The sequence below is a fragment of the Mus musculus genome, chromosome 12, assembly GCF_000001635.26.
Source record: "Mus musculus strain C57BL/6J chromosome 12, GRCm38.p6 C57BL/6J".
In the NCBI taxonomy this organism is placed as follows: Eukaryota; Metazoa; Chordata; class Mammalia; order Rodentia; family Muridae; genus Mus; species Mus musculus.
Genome location: NC_000078.6, coordinates 74,297,089 through 74,317,876, shown reverse-complemented (window position 1 = coordinate 74,317,876; position 20,788 = coordinate 74,297,089). Strand labels below are relative to the sequence as shown.

Sequence of the window (20,788 nt, the reverse complement as noted above, 5' to 3'; positions counted from 1 at the left end):
AAAGTTTGTACAGGTAATTTCAAGATACCTACCACCACCATTTTATAATCACCACAAAAGATATAAGGTTAAATTGGGAGAAATTGGCAACTGGTTCTACATATTCTCTTTAAAAGTATCTTTTTACTAACTATATGCAAGAAATGAGTGTTACATTAAAGAACAGGACAGACATCGTCCCAGGAGTCACCAGGATTGGGTAAATGGCCTACTGATGAAAGAGTTGAGATGACAGACACCATTACCAGGGACTGTTACTTAGTAACAGTCCTCCACCCCACCCCACCCCACCCACACCTGCCAGACATCTGCTCCAAGAAGGATCCATACCTTAAGGCTGAGCCAGTGAGATCATTTGCTCTCGTGTGCTTAGAGATGAGCTCTCAGTTCGATTCATGATCCCTGGAGACTCACGTTCCAAACTTTTTTTTTCTTATTCATTTATTTATTCATTTACATACCAAACTCTGCCCTCCGGGCCACACACACACAAAGTCTCTGCCCCCACTCCCTCCCCATTACTTCTTCTCACTACCACCACCACACCACACCCCCGGGTAACCGCCCACCCTGGCCCATAGACGCACGTAATTGTGCAGTTTCCAAACTTGGTTTCAGCTTAAAGGGGATCCTGGGAAGAGTGGCAAGACCTTTAAGGTTGGAACTATGATGCCTCTTGCCGCCACAAGGGGGCAGATACGGGAGCTCAGAGAAAGCAGGGAGGAAGGAAGCTGCTTAGCAGCAGAGAAAAACCTGATTCCTGAGGGATTGTGGGAGCCCCACCCAGCTCACCGGAATCCAGCGACAATTCTGCGATTCGTTTGTCACTTGAGCTGTTGTTTGTTTGTTTGTTGTTTTTTTCACAGTTTGGAATATATTTCTACCAACAATTTCTAAATTGACTGGTAAACTCAGCACACGGTAAGGGTTTAGTCCCAGGAAAGCAAAAGCAGTAGCTACGATAGGAAAGGGGGAAAAAAAAAGAGCCCTGAGACAGAAGAGCGCGTGCACACACAAAAGCCCAAAGGAAGGTCTGAAGAGAGGGCTTGATCAGTAAAGTGTTTACTCCCCAGTTCAATCCCAGAGTGTGCACAAGAGGGAGGGAGGGACCGACGGAGGGGGGGAGGGGATGGGAAGGACGGGGGGGGGCGGGGGGGGGCGTGCATAAAAATTAGCAAAGCCTGGAGTGACAATGTTTGCCTGGGGAGGGTGGGAGTAGGAGAATTCCGGAAAGCTCCAAAGCCAACTAGCCGGACACAAAGAGACCCTGTGTCTAAGTGGCAGGTGAGGCTCAACTGCCAAGATTGTCCTGTGACCTGATTCACAACCCGTGCTCACACAGGCACACACATAGCTCATGCACGAGGGTGCACACACAAAAGAGAAAAATAACTGGTAAAGCAATTATGATGTCCCTACGGTTTCTGTATACATACATACACATGCGTACAGAGGCACGTGCACGCGTGTACACACACACACACACACACACACACACACACCAATATTACTACTAGGGAGTATGCACTTCTCTCTTTCCCATAAGAAAACAGGTTTCCAAAAACTTGCACACAAAAAAAAAAAAAACACTATCATTTTAATGATAAATAAGATGAAGACATCTGTGAAATAAGAAACAAAGAAGAACAAAGAAATCACATGTTGGGTCTACCTACACTCACATGTCCACGCATGCACACACAAGTTCATGTGCACTTGTATACTCATGTGTCCACAGACATTCATGCACACCAAACTGTATACACAGGCATATTCACATGCATACATACTGACTGTGCATATATATATATATATATATATATATATATATATATATATATACTGACTGTGCATATATATTTATATGCACAGTCATACATATGTGCATATATATATGTATGTATATATATACATACATACACGCACACACATACACAAGCATGTGTACATATATATAATATATGCCTCAATATGTAAACATGTATATATACACATTCATGTGTGCATACTCAGACATATCCCTGTGCAGTATATGCAGGCACATGCACACACATACACATAGCTGTACCCAAGCAGTTTCAGGATCTTAGGTAGTGACAAACGCATCAAGGTCCCTCCAGTTGCATCAGAGCTGAGACCTGTCCTAGCATAGGTGGTCTCTTCATATCCAGCTATTTCAGGACATGGGTATATCTGGCACAGCCTGCTCTTTTCTGGACTGAATAAACTTCTATCCCCATTTCAAAACCACTAGATGTCATTTCCCCCTTTTTTTCTTAGCTGTGCCTAGCATTTTACCTTGTTGCAGACATTCACTTGCTGTTACACTAATGGCCCCAATGCAGTCACATGTTCCCTGCCATTTGCTCACGTGCATAGCAGACAGGTAGGGAGGCAGACACCTTCTCCTATATGGCTCTGGGTTTTGTGTGTGTGTGTGTGTGTCTTCCCTTGGGGTGTCCAGGTGCTGCTGCACACCAGCAGGGAGGATGGAGCAGAGCCAAGTTCTGAGTTCCAACTCTTCCTTGGGGTGCCCAGGCCCTGATGCACTCCAGGTGGGAAAGGATGAAAGGAAGTCTGAACAGGTGGGTCAGTAGGATCTTGGTCTGTCAGTAAATCCTGGGGGCAGGGGTGGGGGTGGGGGGGAAGGGGGGCGAGCCTCCTCCAAAGATTTCAGTGTTACATTACAGCTTCAGGGTTGCAGCTCTTTTAGAAGACAGCTCTCATTACACACACACACACACACACACACACACACACACACACCTTGGAGATTAAGAAGAGGTTCTTCTTAGAGTGAATTTTCCCTAGCTAAGCTTTAAGGTTGGGGTGGGGGATACCTCATTTGCATGGAGAGTCATTCCAGGAAGGCGAGCTTGTAATTTCGTCAAGGATTACATGACATTCCTCAGAAGATTAGGGTTGGGCTCTCTAGATGAGGCAGAAAAGAGGAAGCCCCAGCAAAGTGGCATGCAAACCATTAATTTTTTTTTCCACTATTAGAGACAAATCCAGGATCTTACAGGAAGTAAATGCCCTCCATGGCTGAGCTCAGCCCTATACCATGACCTTGACCCTCAGGAAACATTTCCACTTTTCGCTGGGCATCTTTTAATTTAGTGGGATAAATGAGACAAGCTATATGTTCTAGAATGGTCTACCCAGTTAGCTCAGCATCTGGCCCATTCTTAGCTGAATACTCGACACGATCCTCTGCCAGGAATGGTTTTGTTGGAATCCGATCCTAATGCCCAGACTTACAGACTAAACAGGCAGCTCTGAGCTGTACATTGCTAGGCTAGGCAGCTGATAATATCAAAAGTGATGTTGCACACTCTGCAATATTTAAACATTTTTTATGTATGTAGATGTTTGGCCTACATGGATGTCTCTGTACCATGTGTGTGCCTGGCACTCTTGGTGACCAAAAGAGGGCAGTGAATCCTTTTAAACTGGAATTGAATATGCTTGTGAATTGTCAGGTAAGTTCTGGAATGAGACCCAGGGACTCTGGAAGAACCAGTGCTTTTTAACTGCTGAGCTGTCTCTCCAGGTATATCCTCACAGATCCCGTTTTTTGAAAGTATGTTAGAGTTATACACAGCCAACAAACTTCATTACTTATACAAATAAGCCAAAGCTACAAGACCCTTAATTTAAGATGTATTTTCTTCCAGGAGGAGGAGGAGGAGGAGGAGGAGGAGGAGGAAGAAGAAGAAGAAGAAGAAGAAGAAGAAGAAGAAGAAGAAGAAGAAGAAGAAGAAGAAGAAGAAGAAGAAGAAGAAGAAGAAAAGACATATCACAATAACAACAACACACACAATATCTGGTCCATATTTACGAAACTTGAAACTTGAGCAGTTTGCTATTAAAAGAATAAAATGGTTTTGTAATTTAAGACAAAAGAAACGTCAGGCAGTCCAGTTCCCTGAGGTACACAGAGTTATTAAAGAAACATTTGTTCCCCCGAGTCACTTTTGAGGATGTCTGGCTATGGCCTGAAAAGCAGGAAAGGAATAATGAAGCTGAGGGTTGGTTTCACAGGGATCTTCACCTGATCTTTCTACTGGAGCTGCTTTTGTTCTTGAGCACAGGAGGAAATAAAGGACACAAACAGTTGTCTCTGCGGGAATCATGACTAAAAGTGTGAGTCCAAAGCAAGGAGGCCAATAAGGGAGCTATGTGGGAGTCTTCACGCCAGCCCTTACTGGCTTTCTGTGGGAGTCTTCACCTTTTCCCTTGCTGCCTTTCATAGCAGTGGTTTTCCTGTCTTACACACTGATTGACACAAACCCATAGCCAGTGAACCTAAACAGCCCATTGGAGGAGAAGATACCTGAGCTTTGAGACTCAGTGGAGTGAGAATCACAGGATTTCAGAGCTGGCCTTCCACTCCCTCCCCTCACACTGGTGGGTGTTTGAGTCTTTCTGTTTGCATACAAGGTTAGTCTTCTTTGCTATACCTCCATCTTGAACTCAATAACTGAAGGTATTCTGGCTTAGGCCGAACATCAAGGCAGGAGCATGGGAAGACTGGGAAGGGAGCCATACTTGCGCATGCAGGAGGGGAGGAGATGGAGCCTTTGTTCCAGACAAATGGATAGAGGAAAGTTTTTATTTCAAGCAATATTATAAGACTGACAGCAGGGCAATGGTGGCACACACCTTTAATCCCAGCACTTGGGAGGGAGAGACAGGCAAACCTCTGAGTTTGAGGAGGTCAGCTTGGTCTACTGTTAATAACTCTGTCATCATGTCTGTTGTCTGAGAGTGTTTCCTTCTACCATAACAAAATATCTGAGACTAAATAGCTTAGAAACAACAGAAGTTTATTCCTTACAGTGTCAAAGGCAGTGAAATCGAAGATAAAAACACTGGTCAATTCAGTCTCTGGTTCCAAGGTAGTGCCTTTACTGTGGAGTCTTTCCTCTTCCGAAGAAGAAGAGGATGTGTGTCTTCACATAGCAGGGGCACAGATAAAAGAATGACTGACAGCTACCCCAATGCTTTTCTTATAGTAGCATCAGTTCACAATGAGTCTTTGTGACCTAACACCTTCCATTTGGCCCCGCCTCCCGACACTGTTGCCTAGGGATCAAGGAGGGATAGCCTTCCACCACATTCCTGAATTGCCTTGCCCCAAGGGACCTCACAATTTCATCTGTCTGGGTCTCCCCTGAGCATCTGAGCTCCTAAGCTGGACCAACTGTGTCAGGAGAATGTAGAGACCCAGGTGGCCATTGGCTGACCAAGCCAATGGCTTTTCTCTCTTGTGGATAGTTCCTTTTACATTCTGAGTGAATCTGTCTTCTGTGAAGGTTCCATGTCTGGTTCAGTCACAATCGTCACAGCTCAGCCTGTTCTTTGGTTTTCACTTTCTACCATCTCCCTTCTTGGGATATTTGTTTCTCTTCAGTTTGAAAGCCACTTTCATTTGAAAGTTCCCCCACTGTCAATCTGTGTGACTCAGAAAGCTTTGGCCTCTGCTTATCCTCTCTGCCCAACTCCCCAACCTATTCAGTAACACCCAGCATTCTTCCGGCTTCTGACCTGTCTCAGAGCCACCTGGACTAGTCTCTCAGCTCAATCCGTCAGATGGTTATGAATCCAGCTGTGGCTTGCTTTGCAAAGTCCCTCCTGCCTTCCCACTTCCTGTTACACTCTCCCAGACTTGATAAGCATAATTTCTTCTATTTTACTTTGAAGCACCTGGAAATACTCTTAAGCTAAATTCGTTTCAACAATTAACTCTTGCTATTCTGCGAACAGGCTGCTTTCTTTGTTAATTCCCTCTTCTCCCACACCTAATACTATTTTTTGGCTCAAACGGATTCCCAAAAGTCCACCTCAGCCTTACCTCTGATACTTGTAGTCAGCAAGCTTACAGAGTGGCCTCCAGAGAATTAAGACCATCGATCTTCCCCATCAGATGTTGAGACGCTTCTCCATAGCCCCCATAGCCATCCGTGGAAGGATCTTGATTACAATAACAGTAGAGAGCATTAACTCACAATTCCACAGAAACGACCCCTTGCCATATTTTCCAAGGGCTCTGTAGACGTTAATCCCTCAAAGCAACTCTGTGAAATAAACACTACTAGTCTCATTTTACACACGAGGAAATGGGCTGGAATGATAAAGAAATTAGATTTTGGGGGCTGGTTAAGAGCACTGACTGCTCTTCCGAAGGTCCTGAGTTCAAATCCCAGCAACCACATGGTGGCTCACAACTATCCGTAATGAGATCTGACGCCCTCTTCAGGGTTGTCTGAAGACAGCCACAGTGTACTTACAAATAAATAAATAAATGTAAGAAAGGAGAGGAGAGGAGAGGGGAGGGGAGGGGAGGGGAGGGGAGGGGAAGAGGAAGAGGAAGAGGAAGAGGAAGAGGAGGAGGAGGAGGAGGAGGAGGGGAGGGGAGGGGAGGGGAGGGGAGGGGAGGAGAGAGAAGAGAAGAGAAGAGAAGAGAAGAGAAGAGAAGAGAAGAGAAGAGAAGAGAAGAGAAGAGAGAAAAGAGAAGAGAAGAGAAAAGAGAAGAGAAATTAAATTTCATTGGCAGTGAATGGGAAAATAGAAACTGAACCCAGGGGTGCTGGAGACAACAGCAATGAGCAACAGTGTCTTAAGGGGCAACAAAGGCACTGCAGGCTTTAGTCCTAGTGCGGAAGCCTCCTGGGTCTGCCCCACTATTCAGCACTAGTTTCTCTGGGACTCATGTTGCCAAGCTCCAGGCTGGGGTTCTAAATTCTCCTGCCTTCTCTTCCTGACTGTGGGGCTACTCTCCTGCCTGTGTTACCACCCTAAACTCTGTCCCTTTCTTCCATCCTAGTCCCATCCCCCTGCCCTTCCACCACATCTCTAGTCACTACTTCATGCTTCTTTTTGTTCCAATATTTTTTCTCCTCTGCAATCATTAACTGCATGCTATGTTATCCACATGTATGGACTTATGGACTAAAGTCCTTTGTGGAGTCTCCTTTATTAATATTATATATGTGTATATATGTGTGTGTATATACATATATGTATATATTTGATACTATTAATTGTGGGAAGCCGTTGAAGAGTGGCAGTTACAGAGTGGCAGTTACAGAGTGGCAGTTACAGAGTGGCAGTTGCAGAGTGGCAGTTGCAGAGTGGCAGTTGGCTACAGCTGGCCACCACACATACATAGCCAGTAAAGGTTCTTTTGCCAAGGTGAGGTTTTGAGAATTGACAAAAGTTAACCAATCAGATGAGAGACAAGTTAACCAATCAGATGAGAGACAAGTTAACCAATCAGATGAGAGACAAGTTAACCAATCAGATGAGAGAGAACGCCTGTCCTAGGCCTATAAAAGCAGCACCAGTTCTGGGCTCGAGGTCTTTTCGCCTCTACAATCAAGCTCTCCCAATAAACGTGTGCAGAAGGATCCTGTTGCAGCGTCGTTCTTCCTGGCCAGTCGAGCGCGCGCAAGAAGTGGTGCTGAAAACCCGGGAAAAGAAACATCTTCAGGCACGAGCGAAGACCCCCTGCTACAGGGAGGATTCAGAACTGCATCACGGGGAAGGAGCGGTTAATAAAGGTTCCCGTAAAACAGGCTGCTGAGAAGGATCCAGCGTGGATTCAGAACTCTTCAGCTGGGGAACGGTGGTAATAAATGTTCCTGTAAAACAGGCTGCTGAGAAGGATTCAACAGAGTGAATTCAGAACTCTTCAGCTGAGGAACGGCGGTACCGGTAAGTAGAAAGAAATTAATGTGAGTCTCTGAGAAGCATGCTCTCCTAAGAAATAGGATCTCGGTAAAGAGAAAAATAGGATCTCCGGCTCTGGAGACAAGAAAGTGAAAGTAAGAGAGAAAGTGAAAGTAAGAGGATAATAGGGACAGTCTATGGGTTACTTTTTTTTTCTAGCCATTGGAGTAATTTTTCTGAGTCTTTTTTGTTGTTGTGGCGACTGTGTGGAACATGAAAGACTAGGTATGGGGTCGTCACAGTCACACCCAATTTTTTCAGCGCTCGATGAGCTGCTAAGAGTGAAGGGCGCAAAACTATATCTTTTGGGTCATATTCAACCTTCTGTATCTCCATGGAATACCCAAAATTTTGTTATCAGAAAGAAATTGGGCAAATGGAGGTTGTTACAGGATCTGCAAGCTATTAATGCACAGATGCAGGTGATGGGCTCCATTCAGAGGGGTCTGTCTCTCTTATCTGCTCTGCCAGAAAAGTGGCCTCTAAAAGATTGTTTCTTTTCCATTCCATTAAATAAGAAAGATAAACCTAGATTTGCATTCACCTTGCCTTCTATTAATCATATGGAGCCTGATAAAAGGTACCAATGGCGGGTATTACCTCAAGGAATGGCAAATAGCCCTACCATATGTCAGTTATATGTAGGAAAAGCCTTGCAACCAGTTAGGGATGGTTTCCCCTCCTTAAAAATTTGTCATTATATGGATGATATTGTGATTTGTGGACCTGAAGAAGAAAGTATACAGCAAGCTTATGGCTTGCTTAATGAAACTTTAAAAAATAATGGCTTGATTATTGCACCAGAAAAAGTACAGCAGTCTGACGTTAGTCATTTTTTAGGAGCCACTATTACTTTACGATGTGTCACCCCACAAAAGATTAGTATTAGAAAAGATCATCTAAAGACACTAAATGATTTTCAAAAATTATTAGGAGATATAAATTGGATTAGACCTTATTTAAGAATCCCTACTTCGGAATTAAAACCTTTATTTCAAATTTTAGAAGGAGACTCACATATTACCTCATTGAGACAATTAACACCTGAGGCTTCTGATGTTCTTAGGAAGGTGGAAAGAGCTATCCAAAATGCACAGTTAAACCGTATAAATGAGCAAGAACCTTTGTACCTATGCATATTAAGAACCATAAATTTGCCAACTGCTGTGTTATGGCAAAATGGTCCTTTAGTATGGATATACCCACATATATCCCCTAATACGACTATAGAGCATTATCCCACCATGGTAGCAAATATGGCCCACAAAGGGATAAAAACTTCAATTACGCACTTTGGAAAAATACCTGATAGCATAGTTGTCCCTTATACTGTCGCACAAATGCAAATATTGTGTGCTACTATAGATGAATGGGCCATTCTTAGATGCAGTTATTCTGGTTTAATTGATAATCATTATCCTAAACATCCGTTATTACATTTTATGTTATTACATCCAGTAATATTTCCAAAGGTAACAGCTAATACCCCTATAAAGGGAGCCATCGATATTTATACAGATGGATCCAAAACAGGAATTGGAAGTTATGTAATTAATGAAAAGGCTGTAAGGTTGCAATTTACACCAGGAGCCCCTCAATTGGTACAATGTTTGGTGGTTTTAGAAGTTTTTAAAAGATGTCCTATGCCCATAAATATTATCTCTGATTCTGTTTACGTAGTTAATGCGGTTCTAGCATTAGAGACTGCCGGAAATTTTAAGCAGTCTAGTCCAGTATCTGAAAATTTGAGGAAAATACAAAATCGTATTTTGATGCGTGAGCATCCCTTTTATATTCAACATATTAGAGCACATACATCATTACCTGGTTAAGGGAAATGCAATTGCTGATTCAGCCACCAGAGACATGGTTTTCCTATCACAAAGTTCTATAGAAAGTGCTAAGAATTTTCATCAGCTTTATCATGTCCCTGCTTCTACATTACGACAAAAATTTAAGCTCACACGAACAGAAGCCCGAAATATTGTCCTACAGTGTGGTAAATGTGTAGAATTTATTAATGCACCTTCCGTGGGTGTTAATCCTCGCGGATTGCGACCCCTAGATGTTTGGCAAATGGACGTCACACATATCCCATCTTTTGGGAAATTACAATATGTACATGTATCCATCGATACCAGTTCTGGTGTCCTACATGCCTCTCCCTTAACAGGGGAAAAAGCAGTTCATGTCATATCTCACTGCTTAGAGGCTTGGGCTGCATGGGGCAAGCCCCTAGTGTTAAAGACAGATAATGGTCCTGCATATACTTCTTCTAAATTTAGCCAATTTTGCAAACAAATGCAAGTGAAACATATTACTGGATTACCCTATAATCCACAGGGCCAAGGCATCATTGAGAGAGCCCATCGCACTCTGAAACAATATTTGCAAAAACAGAAAGGGGAAATAGAGGCTATGACGCCAAAGATGGCTCTATCCCTTGCAATATTTACTCTTAATTTTTTAAAATTGGATGATGCTGGAAAATCACCAGCTGAAAGGCATGGACAATGGCCTCAATCGCCCAATGAAATGGTCAAATGGAAAAATGTCCTTGATAATAAATGGTATGGCCCGGATCCTATCTTAATCAGGTCCCGGGGAGCTATTTGTGTTTTTCCACAGGGTGAAGAAAATCCACTTTGGGTTCCAATGCAACTGACAAGGACCATGAAAGATCAAGATGGATCCCAAGATGATCCTGCTCCTGATGATTGAAACCAGGATAAGTATACCTTTATGGGCCATAGTAAGATCATGGCCAGTACCTTTACCGGTACATTCCAATTCTTCTACCTAGCCTTTGTTTTTTGCAAAGGAATGTTTTTTGGATGTGCCTTATGCACGACAAACTCCTCAAGAACCATGGGTGTATAAGAATACTAGTTTTCATTTAAATTATACATTATGCTTTGTGCATAATGTGGATAAACCTTTTACACCCTGTATATTTTTTAAGAAAAAGATTATCTCTAATTGGGCAGATCAAATTAATACTGCTGAAACTATAAGTCAGATAGCAGAAAAAACGTCTGAGGCATTGCTTACCCTGCAAAGGGTGGATTCTCATATCACCTCAGGGTTAATGTTAGTAAATCAGAGAATGGATATTTTACAACATGACATGGAACAGATGATGGATGTCATACAAATGAGTTGTGTGGCATCCACTTTGCATGTGTGCATTACTCCCAATAGGTATATTAATAATTCTTTTATTAAAAAGTACAGACCTATCGAATTACCTGAAGGGGAACTGGTCGCAGGAGCTGGAAAGGTTGCAGAGGAGGCTGCAGATGCAGATCCTGAACCTTAATGGGACCAGAGTGGAACCAGTGACCCTCGGAGACTTTACCTCTTGGCTTACCTCTGCTTTTTCTTACTTTAAGGAATGGGTGGGAGTGATTTTGTTTGATGCTGCCATATGCTGTGGACTGGTGTTCATGCTCTGGTTGGTATGCAAATTCAGAACCCAACAAAAACATGACAAGGTGATTATAACTCAGGCACTTTTAGCTATTGAAAACGGCACCTCCCCTGAAGGTTGGTTATCTATGCTCAAGAATTAGTCGGCATCTGAGTTCTCTGCTCTTGCACCCCACGACACTGGGATGAGAGAGACTCAATGATCATTGATCAGCCCTTGCTCATCAATAGGGTGATCATGATTTCCCCACTAATTCATTTTTTGGCTGGCCTCTTTTGCAGAGTTCGCCCTAGGTCATTTAGCAGTTACTGTCACACAGCACTGCGGTATCCAGAGACGGGCAACTTTCCTCATGCACAGACCAACCTAAGACACGGGGCCCAGTGGCGATAGGGTTACCCTATGACAGGAAAGGCTGTGACATTAGAGGAATGACCTAAAACAGGAGCCACGGCGGATGGACGTAATTGCACAGGCCTAGACCAGCCTCATTTTATTAAAACAAAAAGGAGGAGATGTGGGAAGCAGTTGAAGAGTGGCAGTTACAGAGTGGCAGTTACAGAGTGGCAGTTACAGAGTGGCAGTTGCAGAGTGGCAGTTGCAGAGTGGCAGTTGGCTACAGCTGGCCACCACACATACATAGCCAGTAAAGGTTCTTTTGCCAAGGTGAGGTTTTGAGAATTGACAAAAGTTAACCAATCAGATGAGAGACAAGTTAACCAATCAGATGAGAGACAAGTTAACCAATCAGATGAGAGACAAGTTAACCAATCAGATGAGAGAGAACGCCTGTCCTAGGCCTATAAAAGCAGCACCAGTTCTGGGCTCGAGGTCTTTTCGCCTCTACAATCAAGCTCTCCCAATAAACGTGTGCAGAAGGATCCTGTTGCAGCGTCGTTCTTCCTGGCCAGTCGAGCGCGCGCAAGAATTAATAATATTGATATGTAATATTGATATGATATTTATATACACACATATGTGTGTATGTGTGTGCGCATATATGTGTTTCTTTATAATTGTTTACTTACTAGTCTTACAAATCACCACAGCTACAGCATCCTATATTTATTTGGGTTGTTTTATTTTGTGACACAGGGTCCCATTTTGCTCATGCTGGCTTAGAAATTACTATGTGGCTCAGAATGGTGCTGAACTCAGGATCTTCCTGCTTCTGCTTCACAAATGCTGTGATCGAGACATGTGCCACCACACCTAGCCAAACATGCTATTTTTAATGTCTATGATATAGTACCATCCAGCAAGAGGCTCAACTAGTTTCTTCTGGCTCTCACATTTCAAAACTTTATTGGGGTGCCCATATTTTTATCCATTAACGAATGCATTACCATCACATTGCTGAAAGATTTTGCTTGTTTGTTTGTTTGTTTGTTTGTTTGTTTATGCTGAGAAGCATGCGTCCACCTGCTGGGAGCTCTGAGTGGCTTACCAATTTACTGCAATATTGCTATGTGACCGTGAGTAAGGGGTTATAGGAACACAAGCAACTTGTCTGTAACTACACTAGTGAAGAAAACAGCTCTCCCTTTCATAGTAACCATTTCTAAGTTATTCTTTTAAATGACAACCTATCTATAATGTATAAAATAACCATAACCAGACACCCAAAGCCAAGGGGCCAGGATGGCGACTCTCCTCAACTTCTTCCTGCTGAACACAGGTGACAAATCTTTAAAGGGATGGGGAGGGGTAGGAAAATTAGAAAATTTGGTTAGACTTCAGAAAGCTAGCTTTAGCATCTGTTACTCAGTCTCTGTATGCTTAGAAGGCTCAGGGCTTGACTGAAGTTCTGACGGGATCTGTCTAAAAGGCTGGATGAAGCGAATCCATAGAGAATCAGCAGTTTCTGGAAGCAAGTCTCTGGACAGCATCAGAAAGCAAGGGGCTGGAACAGCGGGTCATTTCAGTGTCCCCTGGGATGAATCGGGTCAGAGCAACTAACGATGCAAATGCCAGACAGTCACAGGGAGCCAACATTCATTTCTTTGGAAAGCAGTGTGCACGGAGGGTAGAGGCCAACTCCAGGTGTCTTCCTCAGTTTCCCCACTTTAAGTTTTGGAGACAAACTTTCTTGCTACTTGAGAAGTCAGCAAGCCCCAGCAATGCCCCTGTCTCTACCTCCCAACACTGGGTATTAGATACATGTGCTGCTATACCAGATGTTTACATGGATACTAGGACTGCAAAACTGGGTTGTGCCTGCACTGCAAGCACTTTACCAACTGAGCGGTCTCCTCTAACCCCGAACTCTCTTTTAGGAGCATGTGTTTTAGACACAATTGTTTTGGGGGAAAGCTGTCTAAGAGACAGAGAGGGCTAGAGTGATGACTGGGAAGCTATGATGTTCTAATCAGCATGCAAACTGGGTGTTGTCCTTGCCTCCAGGAGTGTCTTAATTAGGACTACTATTGCTGTGAAGAGACACAATGACCATGGCAGCTCTTATAAAGAAAACCATTGAATTGGGGCTGGCTTACAGGTGTATAGGTTTAGTCCATTATCATCATGGTGGGAAGCATGGCGGCATGCAGGTACACATGGTGTTAGAGAAGGAGCTGAGAGTTCTACATTTTGATATGCAGGCAGCAGAAGGAAACTGTGTGTCACACTGGCTTGTGCATAGGAGACCTCAAAGCCCACTCCCACAGTGACACACTTCTTTCGAGGCTACATCTACTTCAACAAGGCCACATCTCATGATAGTACTGCGTCCTAGGCACCAAGCATTCGAGCACATGACTCTATGGGGCCATACCCGTTCAAACCACAAGGAGTCTGTGTTCAATACTGCAACCATGCTTTTGTCTGTGAGCATCACCTAAATTCTCCTCCCATATCCATGACCATTCCTTCATCTATTGTTCCAGGATAATGGGACACAAGTTTATGAAGCAGTAGGCAGGCAGGAATGTGTAAAATCATCTAAAATATTCTTCAGTTGAAACCAAAACCCAATGGAAATACACGAAGTGAGAGTAGCAATCATTTCAGCCATCTGTCTGAAAGGCACTCACACCCTTAGAGCAAATCCAAAGAAGGAAAAACACTAAGTTTTGGGATCATGCCCAGGATTCTTTTCTTCTAAATATAGAAACAAATATTTAAATCCCCGGTGCCTTTACACCAGCTGTCCTGGTCCCTCCCGTGGCTCTACCTTCCCACAAGTCAACTGCTGCTTCTCCCTGGGCATCACCTAGGATGATGCAATCAGTTTGTTTCCATTCAATTATGCAGGGATCCGGGAAAGGATGCAGCATTCAGACCAGACACAGCAAGCTGCTTAGCATTTTAGAATGCTTTCCAGATCCTAATGGCCTATCAATGACATCAAAGTGGAGATTTTCTATAGTTGCTTCATCTTGAAAGGCAGAGGCAGCACTTGCTAGTTTATTTAAGTCCCTTAATTATTCACTATCAGTACAGAAAATATCCTTTGAGAATTTGACATGAAAAGGAAGGTTTAGCCTAGGCAGACTGTATAAAAAATAGGGCAGTGGGGATAAAGGTTCATAGTCAGGACAGTTTCTCTCTCCACAGTGACCACAGTCTTGCCCCCAGACACCCCTGGTGATTATATAGACAGTTGAGATACAGCTGACTGCAGGAGTGATGCTGACCATCTGGCATGTACATCTGGCTAGTCACCAGTAGACGTGGCCCTGAAGCACCTTGATAATTTGATAATTAAATAATTGTCATGTATTTTATATGACTAACAGATGAAATGGAGATAATGAGGCAGCGGATTAAGCCTCTATATTTGCCTTCCTTATGAACTATCAGGACACTGTGGCAAGAGTTGCCCTGAGTGAGTCTGCATCTTAGTAATAATACTTCTTCATCTCCATTTGTCGTAAGGATTCTGCGATGCTTGCATTTCTACAGCACCATTATCAAACATCACATTCCAGTCATCACATTCATGAGGTATTGTAAACGTAGTTTCCAGGTAAGTGAATGCTTGAAGATGGTTATCACTGTGTGGAACTTTTACATGGGAACAATGTAAAAGACCTATCCCAGCAGGAAGTGATCTGCCCACTGTCATTGGTGATACGCTCACTATCATTGTGATATGCTCACTATGTCTGGTCCAAATTATGCACACTTTCCCAGATCCCACTCATTTGTATGGGTCAGTTTGTTCTTGGGTTACTAAAATAATTATACATTTAAGCAAGATGTTTAACCTGATGTGCGCAGAAAAAAAATAAATGCTGTTTGTGTTTTATTGTAAACACCTTACCCTGGATATTTGTGTACCACACACAACCATGGCTTATAGGGCTGCCATTTGTTTGCAAGGTCCATAACAAACACTTGAGAGAGCTAGAATGCCTCTCTCTGGTAGCTTCCACCTGCCTATTTCTCTAGGTAAATCTACCGTCAAGAAACAGCAGGCACAGCTGTTGAGTTAGTTGGAAAGACAGCAACCATCCTAGATGCTGATATCTATAGAACGCTCTGTCTTCTTGTTGATGTCTTCGGCTACCTGACTTTCATGGGTCAGTCTCAGTAAAGAAAATGCACCATGAGGAGGGTGCATCTTCCAAGCCATTAAACAAATGTTGCATCGAAAAAGAAGCAAAAAGTCCCACTTTTAAAATGTGACCTCTGGAATTCAGAGACATCCCGCAGCTGCCGCCTCCAGGAATCCACCTCCCCTGCTTCACAAAGGGTTCCATATTTTGCCAGTAATAAAATTTTATTAGTAACATGTCAAATACGTCGTAAAATACAGTTACCTTTCTTCTTCCTCCCAACTTAAAAAAAATCCAATCAAAACTTCAAACCATGACCCAAATATTTTTAAAAGTGAAAAAGACATATTTTAGGTTATGTAACAGATACACATTTCCCCAAAAATAAATGTTGTAGAACGCCATCTGCTCCGCATCTGAGTGCGTTCCCACGGAGCCAGACTTCTGCTGCTCTCCCTTCATTAATGGGTTATTATGACACAGGATTTCACAATAGCGATACCAAGAACTCATGACCAGAAGAGAGCCTGACAAAACCGCTTGCCATGCTCAAACTAGACAACTTATGCAACTCTTCATTTACATTGATCCTTCTCCACCTCCATAACTGGGGGAGAAGGGGGGATCCCTGGCAGGGGCAGGATCTTGCAAAGAATAGAGCTCAAATGGAGTTTTGAACCAAGGGGTAAAGGAAACAGCCCGGGGTGACTTTCTAGCTTGGAGTTGCCAACACCTAGAATCTTGAGTTTAACATAGAGTATTTTGAACTACTGCTACAGATTTGACCAAGCAATAGATTGTCAAAGTCTTGTTAACTCTGGAAGCGTTTTACGCTTGTTCCAGTGTGGTCATGTGGAGCTCCCCACGGAGGGGAGAAATGCACTGACTGGTTAAGACAGTGACAGAACCCTTACTCATGCTCCACTTATGCATTTGATTTGGACCCAAACTTCCAACCATCAAAATCAATTTCCACGCACATTACACTGTGTTATATTTGTGACTATTTGGGACAAATGCTTTATGGCTTTGTGATATTTCTTTTTGCCATTTATTTCTTTCCCTCTGCCCCCCCCCTTAAGACAAGGCTGTTGCATGTGGCCCAGGGCTGATCTCTAAGTCACTACACAGCTGAGGAAATCTTGACCTCCTGACCCTCTTGCCTCTACCTCATAGGCACTGGGATTGCAGTCGTGCGAGACTCACGCCCATCTGTGTTTTATGTTTCTTAAAAGAAAAAACAAAAAAAACAAAAAACAAAAAATGTGCTATGGAAAACACACACAAGCATCCACGTGTACGCTTACATTAGCAGTTCCATCTTGAAATTACAAATAACCTTTCTATTCAAAATAGCATTTACTCAAAAATACTGACAAATGAAGACATGGGTCCCATTGAAGACTTTAAAAAAAAAAAAAAGAACTTATGTTTTTAACAAGAAACTGAATGTCCAAGGGGATTTCAGAAGTACCAAACCAGAGGAATGTTCTTAACTCAGCCAACTGTATAAAACAAGCCTTGAGGAAAGACAGAATTATCTTCATGTGGAAATTTTGTCCCAAAATGTAACAATTTTTAGACATGATTCACTCTTTCAAAAAATGGCACTTGTCATGTTGCTAACATATAGTAATAAAGTTTAAGAATATGTAAGTTGACATATATTACATAAAGTATTTGAATTAATTATATACAATCTTTGATTGTTTCCAACACGGGGATTTTTCTCAGCAAAATGTAACTATTACACTGAATTCTAGAAACAAGAAAACTACCTTACCTCACAAGCACTCAGTGACTAAGTCTGGTCACTTTTTTAACAAGAATTGTGTTCAATCAATAATGTTACCATGAATGGATTCTAGTTTGGTAAACTCTGGAACTCTTCTGGCTGAGGAACTCGGCCAGAATTTTTAAGCTATTATCCTCCTATGACTATCTCTGGGCAGATCAATGTCCATGCAAGAGAGAATGGACAGAAGACAACTGGGGATTAGGGACAAACTGCAAGTCAGAGAGGCAGCTCATGGGACAGAGAGAAGATAGCTTCAGTAGCAGGTGATTTAAAAAAAAAAAATCCCCAAATCCATTCAAATCAAAAGACACATGAACAAAAGCTGCCTCTCTGACCTTATTCATGCCAGACCCAGCTTTAGGCCATGATCTACCCATTATGATTGTCCTTTACAGCTTTCCTTGACATCAATATTAACCTGATTCACCCTATAAAAGAACAAAAAACTAGAAAGATGGAGGGGTTGTTGAATACTTGAATTTGTTTCCCTGCCACCTCCCAAGCAAACATCTGAGGGGAGTGTAGACTAGCCTCAGTACCCCAGGCAACACAAGCATCCTATGCTTGCCAGCGTAAAGTAGGCTGTGAGGCACAGTGTGTGCATCCCTTTCCGGACCTGCTCTGTGTGAACAAAACTCCCTCTTCCCTGTGCATCTTATTGCCTGCAAACACTTTTGGAGAAAGATGTTGGGTAAACATTCCAATTTGGGAAAGAAGAGGCAAGTGTCAAATTCTCTCTGTCATCTTCTAGGGAAACTGAGCAAGGTGGCTGTGTGTCGCTCAGGTCATGCCCCCAGGTCTGGCACAGTGTTCAACCCTAGGAGTGTTTTAGTGAGTGCTGAACTGTACTTCTGAGTCCCTGGGCACCGACTTGCTTAATCTTGAGATGTGGCCCATGCATTTGAATATATGCACTTGTACACAGCCTCAGGATTTAGCATCTCCTCCAGCTGTAGTTTCTGGGTTGTTTTGTTTTGTTTTGTTTTGTTTTTCTTCACTAGTCTGTTCAGAGTCCAGGTTCAGCGGCATTTTGAGGTAATCCCATATTTCACTGTTCAAACCTCATCTGTGCTGAGTGGAATCTAAGGTTAGTCATCATGGCTGAATCCATCCACTCAGGCGGCAGGTGTTTTATGTTCAGTGGCCACAGGAAGGAGAACATGAGCACAGCAAGCAATAGACCCTCTCATGGAACAATCTAGTCTTTCACTTAGGGGCCCCGCCTGTCACCACTCCCCTGGTCCTTGATTTTCTCTGTATTTCTCACCTCCTTTCCTAGTGTCTGTGTGTTCTTCATTGCCAGGTTCATGTGTGTGTGTGTGTGTGTGTGTGTGTGTGTGTGTGTGTGTGTGTGTGTGTGTTGGGAGGGTGTCTGTGCATGCATATCTGTGTATATATCTATGTGTGTATCTGCATATATCTGTGTGTGTCTCTGTGTGTGTGAGCATCTGTGTGTATCCACGAGTATCTCTGCTTCTCCATCTCTTTGTGTCTGTTTCTCTCATGTGTGCATGTGTGTATATGTGTATCTGTATGTCTGTGTGTTTGTGTGTGCATACTTGCATGAGTCTCCATCTCTCTGTGTGTATGTGTGTGTGTGTGTGTGTGTGCATCTCTGTGTGTGTTCTTTTTGCCACACCACCCTCAGGAGGGCTGTATATCAATGATGCTCAGATTGCTCATCTCAGTTCCCTCATCCCAAGGATGGCTTCTGTCTCCAAAGGAAGGATGCCTCGAGACAAAAGAGCTGTAATAGATGCTGGCACCACCCATAGTGAAACATGCAGAAGTCATGATCAAAGCAAACCTGGATAGAATCTCCCTATATCCCAGCATGCCCTGGGGAAGTCACAGCTATCCACGGGCTAACCCGGGAGAGTCTGCAGAATTTAAATACAAGTTAGAAAAAAAATCAAGATAACACTTGTCAACTCCTTATCTATGAGCTGTTTATTAGGGAAAATTATTTCCACTAAAAGGTGTTTTTTAAATAATCTGTTTTTAAATCAATGCATATTTAAATAAAAGTAGAATCACAGATACCACTGGCTTCTAAGACAGCTTATATACGAATGTATAGATCAAAGCACTCAGGTACGATGTCTTGAAATAAAATGGATTTTTACATCTGTTACTGGTTCTTTGTCTGGGAGTTCTGGCTTTGTTTAATGTTTCTGACACACAGGAAATATTACAAATTTACACTTTCTTGATTTTTCCTCCTCTTATCCCTTCTATCCCAAAATAAGCATCTTTCTATACTTAGCCTTTGTAAGCATGTGCATTTTTACAATGTCACTCCTGTTATCGTTGGTGGCCTCTTCTTAGAGACCTTAACATAAGTCACACCAGGTGTGCATTTCAGTAAAAACTTAAAAAGCATTAGATAACTGATTCTATTTTTTAGACTTATAATGGCATACTAATCCTATCAAATTTGGAGTTTCAGACTAGTCTCTATTTTAAATAAATCAATATTTTTGAAAGAAGTTTTCTGAGAAATGAAGCCTTTTATAAGCAGTAAAATAAAAATATTAAAAGTCTGTGCCAAATCTTGCTCTCCAATTAAATCCAAAACATTTTAAATATTTATATATGGATTTCAAAGACATCTCACCATTCATACTGACTTGATTTAACCTCTTATTATAAATGGTACTTTATTCTAACGTAATTTCCTTAATGTTGATTGATAAATCTGACACTTGGATCAACTGGGCATCTTTGTAATCTTGCACAATACAAAGCAGTTAGAGCCCCTGTATTCTTTGAGCACATCACTTTAGTGATTCACCAAGGGGCCAAGTGAGGAATCCGTACAGTAAGATGCGGACAGCCTCGTTACAAGTCAGAGCCTCAGCTGGGGATGACACTGTGTGGACAGTGGCCATATTTGAGCTACAAAAGCTTGATTATCTTGATCTAGTATTGTCTTCCTGTCTGTCATCATTCTCTCCAAAGCTTAGAAAGCACACCAGTAAGCCCTTAGCAGGATTTCCACACCACCCCTGCACTGCTTGGTTTAGAATCTTGCCTTTGCTGGCTTCTCGGCCATAGTCTCCCTAACACTAATCTTTGAGTCTTTGGTATTTTCTTAAATACACCTTTGGCACCTAGTTTCCCCAGTCAATTTTATCAGTAACAGTTCTTTAAATGAAATACTCCATAGGACAAAAACCTCAGACCCTGGATTCAGACGTCTCACTCAAACCTCGAAAAACACGATGAATCACTTCCAGCAATTTCATAAACCTATCCAACTCGTTAAATCATCGCCCTTCAAACTGTAAAACATAGGAACTTATCTAGAATTCTCCCCAAAGGCAT

At 42.6% G+C, this 20,788-nt stretch overlaps 1 protein-coding gene and 1 long non-coding RNA gene across 3 annotated transcripts; one reads left to right on the top strand and one right to left on the bottom strand.

Annotated features, from left to right (window-relative positions):
* The first annotated feature begins 714 nt into the window (after window positions 1-714).
* Gm34552 lies at window positions 715-6,111 on the top strand. Of its 2 annotated transcripts, none has more exons than XR_872825.2 (3): window positions 715-921; window positions 2,465-2,585; window positions 3,708-6,111. It is a non-coding gene; the product is annotated as a predicted gene, 34552 (long non-coding RNA). The 2 variants fall into 2 exon arrangements; XR_001780627.2 differs by lacking the exon at window positions 3,708-6,111 and adding an exon at window positions 3,369-3,682.
* An 11,297-nt stretch (window positions 6,112-17,408) lies between these two features.
* Dbpht2 (DNA binding protein with his-thr domain) lies at window positions 17,409-20,403 on the bottom strand. The gene has a single exon (NM_198866.2). It carries the CDS (start codon window positions 19,072-19,074, stop codon window positions 18,688-18,690), a length of 387 nt encoding a protein of 128 aa, NP_942566.1. The 5' UTR covers window positions 19,075-20,403; the 3' UTR covers window positions 17,409-18,687.
* Window positions 20,404-20,788: the final 385 nt, after the last annotated feature.